The sequence below is a fragment of the Semicossyphus pulcher genome, unplaced genomic scaffold (genome assembly GCF_022749685.1).
Source record: "Semicossyphus pulcher isolate SPU_LCO1_2020_fin unplaced genomic scaffold, fSemPul1.0.p SCAF_7, whole genome shotgun sequence".
Classification (NCBI taxonomy): Eukaryota; Metazoa; Chordata; class Actinopteri; order Labriformes; family Labridae; genus Semicossyphus; species Semicossyphus pulcher.
The window spans coordinates 6,977,195-6,992,308 of record NW_027211748.1 but is presented as its reverse complement, the minus strand read 5'-3'; the positions used below and the strand labels follow the sequence as shown (position 1 = coordinate 6,992,308).

The following is a 15,114-nucleotide window of genomic DNA, read 5'->3' as shown; positions in this document are numbered from 1 at the left end:
ACCTGTGACGTATTTCATGCTACGGCAAGTCCGCACGGACAATCCTAACCGCTGCTAGCATCCTCGTCAGGTAACGTGGTAGTTTTCACCGGGCTGTTTGTATGGGACATGTAGTTAGCTGAGGTGGGTATATAGCTTACTGTTGTCCTGTTTATCAATTATATTTTCGACAGCAGTGTTTAAATCTTTGTGACTGTGTTTGGAGAGCTAGCATAGCAAAGAAAATGTTAATTTTCAGTCTACCGGCTAAGCTAATTAATAATTACAGACTAGCATTGTTTACTCTGATCTGTGACAGACAATTGTCCAATTTTACCTCCCACTCTGGCTTGTCTGACTTCAACCTTAATATGACGTAATGTGTTTTTACATTATAAATGATGATAACAGCTGAGCGTGTGCACACTCTTTGATAAGGAACTGGCACGGTTTTTATGTTGTATGTTATGTATTATTTTGACATGAGGTATTCTTTTTTTAATTTTGGAGGAGTACTGTGTGAAGATAACTCCACCTGAGGACAGCAGGGATGGCTCTGGAGCAGTTCAGTGATGTGGTCCAGAGATGTGTGAGTCCTGCAGGAGACTCGAGGGGCTTCCATCAGTCACACCCACACACGTTTATATGCATATTTCTTTTTTTACATTGTTGCGTCATGTCTGGTGGCCCGCCAGACAAGATACTATGCTTTATATTTACATGCTACAAAAAACCTTGATGTGTTTATATAGCAAGCAATAGTGGGTCCTGGTTACTGGATGTAAACTTGACACACAGCACTACCTCAGTGTGCTACATTAGTTTATATAAAGTAAGTGAAAGAGAGGTGTTTACAGGTCACTGTGTAGCTTCCATCCATGCTACGTTTTATTGCGTTAAGCGTTAATAATAACTTTAACAATGGTTCTGTTCTATTCAGGTGTCTGAGAAAGACATGACAGGCAGTCAGCATGCACACAGCCAAGACTATGAAATTGAGCAGCTAAATGGAATACAGCCATCATTAATGCTGCTATAAACACCTGTGCTTTTCCTCCTGTTGGATGTAAAATTGTCTGCTGTGAAAAAGGCCTATTTCCTCTCTGTTAATCTCTTGACTTGTTTATCTTTCACACAGCAAGCCCTCCCTGATGACAGCTACACCTCTGAGGATCATGACGTCTTCACGGTCACTGGGCGGACCTGCATCGAGGAGGGTCACAGTGCACAGGTCCTCAGTATCGTCCTGGATGAAAAGAATCAGGTATATGCTCAAAGCTGACCATCGTTTCATCACGACTTGTTTATATTGTTAGTCAGTATATTATTTTTGCATTACACTCCCCTGTATTCCCTCTCTCTGTAGGACATTGTGAGGTCTATGGGTTGGAATCTGCTGCCTCCACTGATCCAGGTTCTGCTAAAGAAAGAAGACAAAAGCCTTCCTCAATGCCTGGCTATCTTCAACCACCTGCTACAGGTGTGTTCATCTGCTCCACAGTTTATGTCATGAATACATTAACCTGAGTCACAAAGTTTATCGCAGAGTATGATATGAGATAAAGTATCAGCGTGAAATGGTTCTTTTAAGTCTCGGTTGTGCTTTTTCAGACCTGCAGACCCAAAGAGCTGCTGATTGGCCTGTTGGAGCAGCTGGAGCAGGATGACCCTGACACCATAGCAGAGAGCCTCCATCTGCTGCTGAACCCTTTACAGAAATGTAAAGAACATTTCACTGAATACATCAAATCAAACAGAGAAATTTCAACTGTTCCACCTCCTCCATGTCTCACGTTTATTTTCCTTCTCAGTGCTGCTGTGCCTGGGCAGCCGTAAGGCGTCCTCGCTGGGCATGACCCTGTCCTCTGTGCTGGACCAGGTGGCCAAACTGCCTCTACCTCACACCAAGGAGCAAGAGGAGGATGACGTGTTCTCGCTTTGCCGCTGCTGCACCGACCTGACAGACTTTGTCAGACCCTTCGTGCACGAGGCCAGACTCAACACCCTGAACTGTAGTGAGAGCAAAAACAAGATGTCAGGTGATGCAGGAGGGGGAAAAGAAGACGAGCTGCGGACAGAGCTGCTCAAGTTGTGAGTGAGAGATTTGACATGTTTCACAGGAAACACTTACACTTAAAATATCTGCCCACAAGGATGATTCTTTTTTGTTCTGCAGCTGTATGAAGACTCTGAGTCACCCTCTGCTGGAGGTACAACTCAAGGATCCAGACACTCTGGCTGTGTCGCCCCTCAGGAATTTCGCCACAGAGATTTTGGTATGTTAAATCAATCATCTGGAAACCATCTTCTATAATTTTTATCCCTTTATGAAACAGATTTCCCTCTTAAATGTGATGTTTAAAGAGAGCCTGTTTCTGTGTGTGCGTTTTGTACAGAACACCCTCAGCGCTATCGGCGAGTCCCTCCCCGGTCTCGTGTACCAGCCTCTGTTGAAGAGAAAACAGGTCCCAGGCTTTCTGGAGGAGGAGGTCCGTTATCCTAAGGAGTCTTTGGCCAGCCTGTCTCACCTCGTGTTCGTCCATCACCTGACTGCTGACACGTTCCCCAGTGTTTTCAGGTGAGAGAGGACAAACAGTTACCCTCACAAAGTGCACTGATAAACTGAATAATGTTCGAAATGAACATGCTTTGTTAATTCCTCTGACTCTTTTTACAGTCCTGTGTTCAGCCTGCGGTCCAACATGGAGCACATCTGCCTCCTCTTGTCCAGGTGAACAAATGAAAGAGTATTATTATATCTGCTTTGTGCAACACATAGTTTGGTAAACACTGCATTTGTTTGGTGGTTCATCATTTAAATAGATTTTGAGGCATCTGTTGATGTCTTAGAAGATGTAATATTTGTCATTTATGTTGGATTAACTTTATAAAATCTCAGTATTTAAATGGAAAAACTTCAAAGAGCTTTTTCCAGTTTACACTTTGGCCATTGAACCCACGTCGTATTATTCATAAAAACACACTGACATTTTCATCAAATCTAAATCTAAAATAGTTGAACATTTTTTCTTAAAAAAATGGTACAGCCAAAAGAACCCAGTGCATGCTCATACTTATTCACTGTTAGAGACAGCGAGGATCACAATCGATACAGAAAACATCTAACTTTGATGGTTGAGCAGGTGTGCCACTGTAACAATGTCTTCCTTTAGTATATATAACTGCTATACTCAATAAGTACTGTTTTGGATCTGCCAGTTCATAATGGGTGTTTTTTGTGTATTTGAACTGAACTGAGTTGAACTTGATTCTGATTTGTTTCATCAACAGAACTGAGGAGTTCAGGATTCAGAAAGGACTGGTGAGTCAAAGTTAAATATTCAGCTCAAGATTCTGCAGATTTGTGTTTCAGTTTCCAAATTTTCTTAAGAAGTTCATTCATGAAATATTTGCAGACATTCCTTGTGATCACCGAGACTTTTTAGAGAATCAAAATGTAGTTGTTTACTAGAGAGATTTTTTCTTACTGCCTTGTAAAAACTTCTTTTGGTGACCGAGAAAAAAACAGCTCAAGAACATGTTTTTTCATCCTTTGCTTTGAGTTAAATGTCACATCTCCTGTCCTGTGTGCTTCACATCTCACAGGAGCTGTATGAGAAGAGTCTGGTGCGGGTGGAGGACGGCAGTCTGCCTGCAGATCTGCTGGAGATCAAAACCTTCCTCACAGTCCCTCAGGTGAAAAGATATTTATGTGATCCTAACTTCGTTGGGCTCTTACAGTTTATTGATTTACTGCTCTGCAGTTTGTGTCAGTTTGTCCTGATTTTACTGTTTGTTTTCAGAACTTGGTGAAGGTCATGACGATATGTCCGAGGCATGATCTGGTAAGTAGATGATTCAGCTTTATTTCAGTTTCTGGGCAAAAATGTAACAAAAGATGTTTTAAAAGAATGTATTTATTCTGGTGTAATTTCAATGCTATAGATAATCTGCTGATGATCTGCTTTTTAATTCACGTTTTTCATTTGCATCTTTAATTCTGTAATTCTGCCAACAGAGGACCAGAGGTCTGAAGGTGTTCCAGCTGAGCATCGATAAATTTGACACTGAAGCCAAGTACAATTTTTTCCAGTGAGCTCCACCTTTTACTCTTCAGAAGTGATCAGCAACATTTCTTTCTGCTCCACCCTCCTGCATATTGACTGGTTGTCTTGTTTCAGGTACATGCTGAAAACCAGTAGTCACTCAGGAGTCGAAGGCTACGTCATCAAAAACATCAAGAATCAGATCGACGCTGCGCTGCAGGTGAGATATTTTACATTTCCTGGTTGCCTCTCAGCTCGTTTGCCATTTTTCCCTGGTTGTGATGCAGTAACTGAGAGCTTAAAGGCAGTGTCTGTGCAGAGCGCACTTTGTAATTATGTCTTTACTCTTGCTGTCTTCAGCCGGGTAACAGCAACACCTGGTTCGAGGGAGTTCACCTGCTGCCTCTGCTGCGTAAAGTTCTCAGCCTGCCAGACGGCCCAGAGACCGACCTCCTGCAGTACCTGGACAGGTCGGCACACATAACAGATTATTTTTTTGGCCTTTTATGCCTTTATTGGTAAAGGACAGCAGAGAGTGGGGATGACAGGCAGCAAAGGGCTGAGGGTGGGAGTTGATACAGAGCCGCCACATTGAGGACTGTAGCCTCTGTGCATGGGCTGCTGGTTTAAACGCTGAGCTAAACCGGTGCCTGTGTTTAACCCTTTTCTTGCTCAGGGGTGCAGGGGACTAGAACATATCCCAGCATGCTCTGAGTGAGAGGAAGGTACATAAACAAAATGGTGTACCATCTGTCAAAGAACTGACATTAGACACAACAAACAGTGGTGCTTTATATTGGAATAAAAGCAAAGAAAAGAAGTGGCTTAGACTATGGGTAAAAATATTTGTCAATGAAATGGACGAGTGATTTAAGCCAAATATGTTTCCTTTAGCAAAGAACACATTACAGAAAAATAATGATAAGTTATTGATTCTCATGCAACGAAATACATCATTCTTACATAAATGGAAATACACTTTAAAGAAATGAAAAAAGCCTTTACAATCATGCAAAAAAGTAGGAAACGTTCATCTAAAGTAGTTTGAGCACACAAAGGAGCAGGAGGTACACGTAAGTGGAACATATAAAGATGATTAGAAATTACTGTCTTAAATTGTATTCAAAATCAAACCCAGCAAAAGGGAAAAATAAGCACCACCATATGCACCCAAGTGGTAAAACCAGCAGCTTTTTTCATTATTCTGTTGTTTGCTAGCAGATGAAAGTGAGGAGGCATCTTCATGCCACACAGTCAGTGGAAAGCCTCTGATTCTATTCTAGCTTATTCTGCTGCTTCCAACCATATTTAGAGGCTCTTAATCAGAAAAGTCAGAAAAGGAGAGTAAGTTAAGCTGGGATGGTTTTGTTTAGGAATATTAAGACCTTTTTGTGTTTAAACAGAATAATGGAGTCTCTGAACCTGCTGCGTTACCTCGTCATCAGAGACAAAGTGACAGAGAACCAGGTGAGTGCTACAGCAAGAGTGTTGATCCAATGCAGTAAATGTTAAGGCACACTTTAAGCCCAAATACCAAAATGAGTTACACTGAAGGATGATTTAACAGTCTTCCTCTGTGATTAAGTTGCATGTTAACTTTATGATTCCCAGAGTGCATCAGTACCAGTGTCTTATCATGTGTGTCTGCTGCTGTTTGTTCTCACAGACAGGGATCTGGACAGAGCTGTATAAAATAGAAGATACGTTCCTGAAGCCGCTACGTGTCGGAGTCAACATGTCGAGAGCTCACTACGAGAGGGAGCTGCACAACACCATGGAGAGCAAGAAGAGCAAGGTCAAAGGTCAGGCCAACACTTCATTTTCAGAGACATTATTTCGTGATTATTAAAACAAATTGAGCCGTTTTGATAGTAGAGATATGAATGTTTGTGTTCCACAGAGGACTCAGTGCTCTCTGTGTCGGTCGGTGACGAGAAGCTGCCTAACATGACGTCAGAGTCACAAATTCAGGTCAGCGGCTGTTTCATATTCCTGTGACAATCAGACGGCTCTTATTGTGCGTTTTGTGCAGCGCTGACCTGACTGAATTTGAATTTGTCCTCACAGGCTCTGCACTCGGCCCTGCACACCTTCGACATGATCGAGAGCGTGTTGGTGCGAATAGAGGAGCTCACCGAGGTGAAGGAGAATCTCTGATCGAGCCTGTACCAGCAGAGATCTTCATCGTCTCAGGGGAACAGCATCAAAAACAAGCTTTCAACTGTTAATCTGTCAATATGTTGTTTGTGTTATTTTTTCCATGTGTCAAGTTGTATTCAGCAGGTATTTAGAAAAAAGTCAGATTTTTAAATGTTATGTTCAATGTCTATAAAACATACAGTGACTGGAAAGTTTGAATATTAAATGATTAAAGTTTTGTACACACAGCTGAAGTGAGATGCTGAACTGTTTATTCTAATGAGTTTGATACTTGGGATGTGCTGGACAAACAAGCCCCCCCTCACAACTTACAGGACTAAAAGGATCTGCTGCTAACGGCTTGGTGCCAGATACCTCAGCACACCTTCAGGCGTCTAATGTCGTCTGTGCCTCGCCAGGTGAGGGCTGTTTTGGCGGCAAAAGGAGGACTATACAATATTAGGCAGGTGGTCATAATGTTATGGCTGATCAGTGTATTGTTATTAGTTAAGAATTAATTAGTTCCACTGTTGGCTCCATTCCAACATTTGACTTAAGGACAGGATACAAAAAACATACATTTGACAAAACATCTCATGACAGAAGACAGTGTTCAAGGCCCTTTAACGTACTTTAGGTCTGGGATTTAACTCTAATTTCAGAATGGACTGATGAATAAAAGAGTGCTTCAGTCTAACCTTATTAAAACCTGGGAGCCTGTATCTCCAGTTTGATGGTAACAGTTCATATTGTCATATTGTCTTTGGAATCTAATGTGACTTCGAAAAGAGGAGCAACAGCAAACATGCCATATAGTCCGCCATTGTTGTTATGAGTGAAAGTTGCTGCTGGGAAAAGCGGTCACGTATAGAGTGACGTCATGACGTGGCTCGAGCTCTAGCGGGTGGGAAAATAAATAATGTTAACGGTTAATTGGTTCGCATTTCGCAAGTTGGACCGGCTCCGAACCAGCACGAGCACCGGCCCTGAACTAGAACCAGGTCCGCGTTGGTCGGAAAGTGGTAACTGACTGTTGAGAGCGTGGTTTGGGTCAGACACAATGCTGTTTGCCAGTCTTAACGTTTTTATTGTAAGTTGATTCATGCGGTTTCTAGAAAGTGATTGTCCTACAATGTTTGAGCAGGTTTTCACTTGGTGGAGCAGTTTTGACTTTAACACAGTGGACAGTTTTATGACTTTAGAGAAAGTCCTCCTAAATGTTGTTTGTCGACATTGTTAACCTCAAACACAACTGCTACCATATGATCTGTAAAGCTTTCAGATCAATCAGAATCATTTACACTATTTTAAAAAGGGAAAAAAAAAATAATTAAATTTCTTAATTATTTGAAATGTGTGGCTTATAATTTTCAGTTTATGACATTACATAAAACTTCACATACTGTGATAAGTTTTTCTCTTTATTAGAAAATGCACAGTACACTGAGGCAGTTTGTACATTTCTCAATAAGTTAACACAACTAAAACAAACACTCTCATACAGCAGCATTCATTCTCACAATCATGAAATACAGGTGGAATTCAAACACCTTCAAATTCAAAGCCCTTTCATACTTGGGTAAAAGACACTTTTTACAGCGATAAGATGGTTTTAAGGCAGCAGTGACGATTGTAAACAAATGCATCCCCTCTTGACGAGATAGTTCCGACAAACAGGAGTAATTTTTGCATTTCTTAAGAAGTTAAACAAAAGTTTTTGAAAGAAAGGCCAAATGTGACCTTGGGCATTACTGTATATCAGGTGAAATGCCCAATCTCAAAGTACCATAGCTGCCACTGATAACTACATGAAGTCAACCCTGTGTTATATCGACCTTTATATAAAAACTTTCGAAGCATTTAGCAAAGATTATCCATGCGAGAGCAATACGAGACATGTTCCAGATCTCTCTTGTTGAGGTCATTTCTCCACTTAGCTTAAAAGATGCGGTGTGTTTCTCATAAGGGGACGTACTTAGTACTCTGTATTTACCGTTCAAATCAAGTATTTGACCTGCTTTCTTTTGAACATCCACTATTTTAAATCGGAATCAACACAGTGAGGGTCTGCGGTGTCACAGGTCTTTGAACAGCGAGTGCTGCAGGGCCTGAGCGGCTGTGATTCTGGTAGCAGGGTTCAGGTCCAGCAGGCGGTCCAGCAGGTCGTAGGCCTCATCGGGAACTCTGTCCCAGCCTCGCTCATCCTCCTCCACCTTACAGCCTGTGTCTGAGCTCTGTTTGTGGAGGCGAGCAGTTTCTGTGCTGTGTTCCTGCTCGTTTGGGAGAGTTTCTGCTGCTCCGTCTTTGGGTTGATTGAATGTTCCCTCAGGAGGACGATGTGTAGGCGTATCGTCTTGGATCTTGTGACGATGGGTGGCGGTGGAGTCTGTGTTTGCTTCAGGAAGTGGTGTGACTTCATCATCTGGTGACGGCCTCCGTCCTCTCAGCGTCTCACACAGCGTCCTGAGGTCCTGACGAGGCAGCTCCCGACTGGACACCACTGCCTTACCTTTGACCAGAAAACAGGTTTGTTTAGTTTACAGAGGCTTCATATGAAACAGAGAGGCTGAATTCAATTCTCATACATTGATTGTCTTTAGTGATATCACAACACGGAAAAAGAGGAATCAGTTTGGGATTAAAAAAATATGAATACACACCAAACGCCTTGGCAGCCTGGATGGTCTCTCTGGAGCCTCGTATGGTCATGATCTGAGTGAGGGCGATGAGATCATCGCTGGCTTTGAAGAACGGGTAACGTCCACTGAGCAGTGAGAGCAGGATCACACCAGCTGACCACACGTCTATGGCTGCAGTACAAGACAAGGAGGGTGCATCAGTGTGCATTACTAACAATGGAGAGGTGAAGAAGAGTCCAGCTGTGAGTTGAATAGTTTATAAATCATGTATATCTCAGGGATGCAAACAAGGGGAAAAAAAGGTGAGAACATTGTGTGGAAAGAGAAGACGGACCAACCGAACGAACATAGGAGACAAGATACAAAAAAAACCCATTTCATAACACAGAAGGCTGTAAAGTTTTCAGATCACTCAGAATTGACCCTTCGCTAAGTCCCTAAGTTGAGGGCAATGTAGTTAACCTTCTTGTACGCGCTTGTGCGGACACTCGCACACATGAACGAGCATGCAGGATTTTTGCCGAAGACACACGAAACTGAGCATGCTCAGTCTCGGAACTCACCGGCTCTGTTTACTTTTCACTGACGAGATGTGTTCATTGACTGGTATCATGTTGACCGGCATCATGTTGTCCAAAATCAACACTGTTTGTCATAATACCTAAGTTAATATCATGTTAGGTGGCGAAGTTATTTGTCAAGCTAACACTGACATACACACTCGTGCCTGACTGGCAAATCGTCTGCTATCGCAGACAAGCTAACAGTAGCTTGTTGCCAGCTTACAGCTGGCTGGCTAACCTTAGCCTAGGCAGGTAATGCAATGATATTGGCTAATAGAAAACAATCAGTAGTTATACACATTTGCTTTGTTCTGATACATAATTTACAAAATTAACAACGTTTGTCATATTTGCTTGCAAAGTTATTTGTCAAGCTAGATAACTGACATACACAGTCAGATAGTATTGTGGTAGTCATAACGTTAGCAAGCATGCTAAGGTTAGCCAACTAGCTCTAACATAAATAAACTGGGTGACTCCGGCATTGTACTTCGTAACCAAAAGGCATTAGCAAACATTTGCCAAGCGGGGCAGGGCGGCTGGAGAGAGCTGGGTGAGAGAATGCTGCACGCGGGTTTTGTTTTCTATGACAACAAGAAGTTGTGGGTCTGTTTTGATCCCCAAAGCAATCGAAGGTCTCCATGATTCGCATGCCCTGCCGATGTTGATTCTAGTTTTGCCCCTGACGCCGGTCACGTTCCTGTTTGGTCAGACGGGCTTCACTCGATAAAACTTATTCTTGTTCTTTATTCTTGTGTGTAGGTTGTGTTGGTGTTGCTGTGAGTGCTGTCGTTTGATGGCATCCATCTCCATTTCACAGCTTGCGTTGTCTCGTGTTGCACACTGTTGACTGTAGTGGTGTAGAATGAGCTCTCGGCAGAGGTACTCGCGAACGCGCAGATACGTCACATCCTCTAGTTTCGCTGAAAAACCGGCCGGGGTGCTTAACATAAAAATCAGCCCACAGGTTGTAAGGTCCAATGGAGGAAGTTGGGGAACGTCTCAATTTATCAGTTCCTCTACTATCTCTTCACACATTGGCAATAAAATACAATATTTGATTGATGAATATATGTGAAATCTTACATATAGCCCCTTTAACTAATATGTTTAAAGCGCGTCAGGATATTGCTCTCATATTGTGGGCTTGATCCATACACTGGATCGGGATTAACTTATAATTAATATTCAACGTCTTTGCTTGCTAACATGCTAACCTAGCCAAGTTAGTTAGCATCTTAACTTGGAGCATAAACGAAGGACTTTTTGTTGATATTCATCAACAACATCGCGTGGATAGAGAAAACCTGCCACAACTAGTGGGATCAAGGGGCATGCTCCTCTGCTTTTTTAATTCCAGGTAGAGCTGAATTACCTGATGAATTTATAACGTAAAGCTTTTTATGTGTTCCTGGATAATACCGTACATGTTTGTCCACTTCTAGAGCACCTATCAGAGTAAGCACTAAATGAATGGCCACAGTATCGACAGCGTTTGTTAAAACTAAAACAAAAAAACGTTTGAAAGGTTTGCATCCCTGATCTGTTTCTGGTTGAATGTACCAACCTGTTCCCTGGTTTGGACACTTTGTGAGGACCTCTGGTGCTCTGAAGCCCGGGGTCCCGGCCCTGGGAGCCACCTGCTGCTTCCTTTAATAGTAAGTAAAAAAAATAAAATAAAATATGAAGCAGGAGTTTGAAAAGAACAGCAATTAAACCAGCGACAAAATGAGTGAGTTCAAAATCTAAATGTTCATATTTATGATGAGGAATACTGCTGCAACAATCGGTTGATAAAATAAAATAAAAATTATCAAACTATATAGGAAATGGATTACTCATATCAATCATTTCAAAGCAAAAGCATCAAACATTTGCTGGTTCCAGTTTCATAAGGATGAGGATTCCCTGCTTTTCTATTTCATTTATAATTTAAATACTTTTTTAAATAATTTAGACAAAAAAAAAAAAACAGTGGTTCCACTCTACATTTGTTGTTGCTGTTGCTGTTACCTGGACATGCAGATGTTGCAGACGCGGTCAGTCAGGTGGCAGTTACAGGTGAGGCCCTGCTGCACGGTCCTCTGAGGTTTCTGACTGCTGCTCTGGGTCCTGACCGGCAGCAGACCTCGGCTGACTGCAGAGAACCTGCGATTGGACGGATCTTCTGTTTTGGCGGACTTCACCAACTATATGACAGATTTATGAACAATAAAATGAATACGCTGAAAATGCCAATAATAAGCTTTTAAAAGAGAACAGACAAATGTTTAACATTTTAAGTGAATAACTTTTAAGTATTAGTGATTGCTGCCATCTTTGGTGTGATTACTCAGTGTTTTAATCCTCCGTATTTAGTGAAACCTCTTTCTTTCCGATTGCTCACCTCTGTCTTAATGGCGGCTTGTTTGGTGGTGGATGAAGCTGGAGTGCAGCTGTTCAGGTTCCTCTCTCCAAACACCGGTCTCTGCACTTTGCGCAGTCCTGTCAAATCCTAAAGAAAACAAACATTGATGGCAGAATTGAGCTTAAACCAACACTTAAGTGCAGAAAGAAGACAAACAGATGCACAGATATTTATACAGCTCCCTCAGAAGACTCAGAAACACCAGTGGAAAGAAAGTATTGGCTTTGAGTAGACACCTTTGTGTGCTTTGTGCGAGAGGTGGAGATGGTGACGGTGGTGGTGACAGAACGTGCTTTTTTAACCAGTGCTCTCCGAGAGGCTGAGGAAGTTGTTGGAGTGGAGGAAGAGGAGGAAGAAGGTTGCAAAGTTGTAGGCTGCTGTGGAAGAAGTGGTAGTGAGGTTGAGGCTTTGGTGGTGTTGTTTTTAGGAGGTGGTGCTTTGCTCCGCTGTGTGGTGTCTTGTTTCCCTGTGGACCCTCCACCTTTTTGTGATGGCCTCTGCCTCACCACCTTCAGCAGCTCGATCTGGGTGTCGGCTGTGCCCTGAGCCAGGCCGAAGTCCACCAGCGCATACCTACACACCCAGATTACACAGCAGAGGAGGTGAGTTTCTTTTTTAGCAGATTACATACTAAATAAGATGGTTAGCTAGACACATTTATGTGGCTGCATTTTTGATAGAGGAGTGTGACACTCACATTCTGCTGCTCCTGTTGTAGAGGAAATTATTCGGTTTGATGTCCCGATGAATGATGCCAAACTGATGGATGTGTTTCAAAGCCTTCAGCAGGTGAAAGATGTACAGGCGGACCTCTTCAAAGCTCAATAAGCTGATGATCTCCTGAGTAATACATATTGATTGGATCAGATCATTGAATGATTAATATTATTGGGAATATGTCACAGGTTGTGTCCCAATAGCATCAAACTAATATGTTACAATATACATACCACTATAGCTTGATGCTCCATATAGGGCATGACAATCACCACGTGGTCCTCCTTCCTGAAGCAGTACGTCACCCCCATCACATTTTCTCTGCCTCTGCAAAGTGAAAAAGAACCATTGAGACGAGAGAACTTTCTGCGGTGGTGTCAATCTTTGTAGCTTCCAAGAATCATCAGAGAAATACTGATCAATCTTAGGTGCACACTTATTAATTCCAATAAATGACTGACCAAACCATCTATCAATGTATTGAGTTATTAAGTTATGTGGAACTCTCAAGCTGCAGCAAATACAACAGCTCATAAGAGTGTTAAACAGCCAGACAACACTAACATGACTAGTTAAGATCTGTTGATTAGAACATTTTCCAGGCATGACAACAGCAACACAATTATCGAACTTACCCAGCAACAGTGAGACACTGGAGCTCAGCAGCAATGCGTGTAGGATGGCTGGTTGGAATGAGGTGCTTCAGAGCAAACTTCTCTCTTCTCCCATCTCTCATCTGAGCCTCACCCAGGTAAACTGAGCTGAATGTTCCTGATGCACAGATACACAAGTCATGAACCTCTTATGCCAGAATAAATCCAATGAGGTGAATGAATTACTACTGCATGAATCTTGAGAAAACAGTATGTGAAATGCTATTACGTGTTGTTAAAGTACCTTCTCCGATTTTGTCAGTGATGCGGAAAACCTTTGCCAGCTGAGGAACGGCTTTGTAGAGGATATCGATGTCTATCTCCACATCCCCTAAAAGCAAACAGAAAAAAACTCAACGCTGTCAGAGAAGCATAAAATACCTTTAAATATTTTCTTACTTACTCAGACAAGCAAATAAACAATTTGTATGTACAAAGAAAAGTCAGACGCAAGAATTATAAAGCCTCAAAGTATTGGAGTAACAATTAAGACAACAACTATTTAATACAATTTCTGTCATGAAATATGTACTAAGTGAAATACACCCAAATTCTGTATGCACACTACAGAGGCTAACAATCATGATATATTATATGATATTAGGGGCAATCATTGCTTGTTTAACATAACACCAATTAGCCATAATACACATTAATAATGGGACTTCTATGTACAGATGTTGTGTTTTCCCGTCATACTTACTTGGGACTTTGCTTCTCCTCTGACCTCTCTCAGATTTTATACATCCATTTGTGCTGATAACTTCATTACAGACAGGTGACAACTCCATCTAAAAGACAGAAGGAAAGAATTAAGAAAAAAACTTAAAGAAACATAAAAATGTTAATGTCTGAAACGGTAGTATTTGTATTATACACATTGCTATAACTTACACCGTAGTAAGTTGGACAGTGTATGAAGAGCCATATTAACTTGATAAAGTGATAGGTTATTGGCAAACTATTTGATTATAATGGCAGAAGAAGAGGAAATGTGTTCAGTCTGACTTTAAGCGCTGTCTCTCTTCCTCGTTACAACACACCAGTATACTGTTAGCATCTGTCTGTCAGGCTAGCTAACCACAGCTTGTTGAGTAAAACAAAAGGAAACTCACCGCTTTACTGGGTCAGAAAGTGAAAAAGTCTCTTAAACTAACGTTTTTTAAACACGCAGCACAGTCGCGAGCTAATGTTCCATCGGCACAAAGTTAAATGTATAAATCTCACTCCGTCTGCGGCTGAATATAAGGATGACCAGACTTTCAGGATGAAGCTTTTCCGCCAACAACAAACTCCGCGCTAAAAGTGACGTCAGACACATCTCGCGTTGCATCGGCACAAATCACGCGATATCACGCAACATCCAAGGAGATGGTAGATGGATTTTGTATTGGACAGGGACAGTTCTGCTGTTTGCCCAGTCTCCTGCATGAAGTTTACTTTATAGAAAGCGTGCACATATAAGATTGGTATTCATCTTTTAATCACACTCAAAGAAATTAAGCATATTTATCAAAATGTCTGAAATGATTTTTGTGGAAATATTACACAGCTTTCAATTCTGTCTTATGTGTTATATGTTTCTCTTTAGAGCTTTCTTCTATTTGACAAAATAAAGAGGTGAAGGTATCTCTCAAGCTCTAAAAGAAATTTAAAAAACTAAATGTACTCAATACCTTTAAACTAAGGAATACTTGTCAAATATCAAGACAATAAACATGTTGCTAATTTACTGCCAAAGACTTCACTGAATCATCCAATGAACACATAAATTAATAAATAAATTAATAAATAAATAAATAAATACAAGAGTAACATTAGAACAATTATTGGAACTATCACTGGAAACATTTGTTTCATTTACAATGTAATATGAATATATAACAACATGACTTTGAAACAGTCAACAACTTCAGATGAAATGCTCACAGGTTAACAAAACATGAGCACAAACATAGAGTAAACACTTTG

At 41.4% G+C, this 15,114-nt stretch overlaps 2 protein-coding genes across 2 annotated transcripts; one reads left to right on the top strand and one right to left on the bottom strand.

The window, feature by feature from the left end:
• The first annotated feature begins 61 nt into the window (after nucleotides 1-61).
• Nucleotides 62-6,364, top strand: glmna (glomulin, FKBP associated protein a). Its single transcript, XM_069685146.1, has 19 exons — nucleotides 62-123; nucleotides 490-568; nucleotides 1,118-1,243; nucleotides 1,346-1,459; nucleotides 1,591-1,699; nucleotides 1,791-2,070; nucleotides 2,156-2,255; nucleotides 2,376-2,557; nucleotides 2,657-2,710; nucleotides 3,271-3,301; nucleotides 3,586-3,675; nucleotides 3,783-3,824; nucleotides 3,998-4,071; nucleotides 4,161-4,245; nucleotides 4,386-4,495; nucleotides 5,429-5,492; nucleotides 5,692-5,827; nucleotides 5,926-5,996; nucleotides 6,093-6,364. The coding sequence occupies exons 2-19, from the start codon at nucleotides 530-532 to the stop codon at nucleotides 6,180-6,182; spliced, it is 1,797 nt and encodes a 598-aa protein (XP_069541247.1). The 5' UTR covers nucleotides 62-123; nucleotides 490-529; the 3' UTR covers nucleotides 6,183-6,364.
• Nucleotides 6,365-7,581: 1,217 nt separating this feature from the next.
• On the bottom strand, nucleotides 7,582-14,410 carry cdc7 (cell division cycle 7 homolog (S. cerevisiae)). Its single transcript, XM_069684222.1, has 12 exons — nucleotides 14,259-14,410; nucleotides 13,847-13,934; nucleotides 13,388-13,474; nucleotides 13,126-13,261; nucleotides 12,724-12,817; nucleotides 12,471-12,613; nucleotides 12,010-12,346; nucleotides 11,753-11,860; nucleotides 11,380-11,555; nucleotides 10,934-11,016; nucleotides 8,825-8,974; nucleotides 7,582-8,673 (listed from the first exon to the last, which is right to left on the bottom strand). The coding sequence occupies exons 2-12, from the start codon at nucleotides 13,932-13,934 to the stop codon at nucleotides 8,240-8,242; spliced, it is 1,836 nt and encodes a 611-aa protein (XP_069540323.1). The 5' UTR covers nucleotides 14,259-14,410; the 3' UTR covers nucleotides 7,582-8,239.
• Between the last annotated feature and the right edge of the window lie 704 nt (nucleotides 14,411-15,114).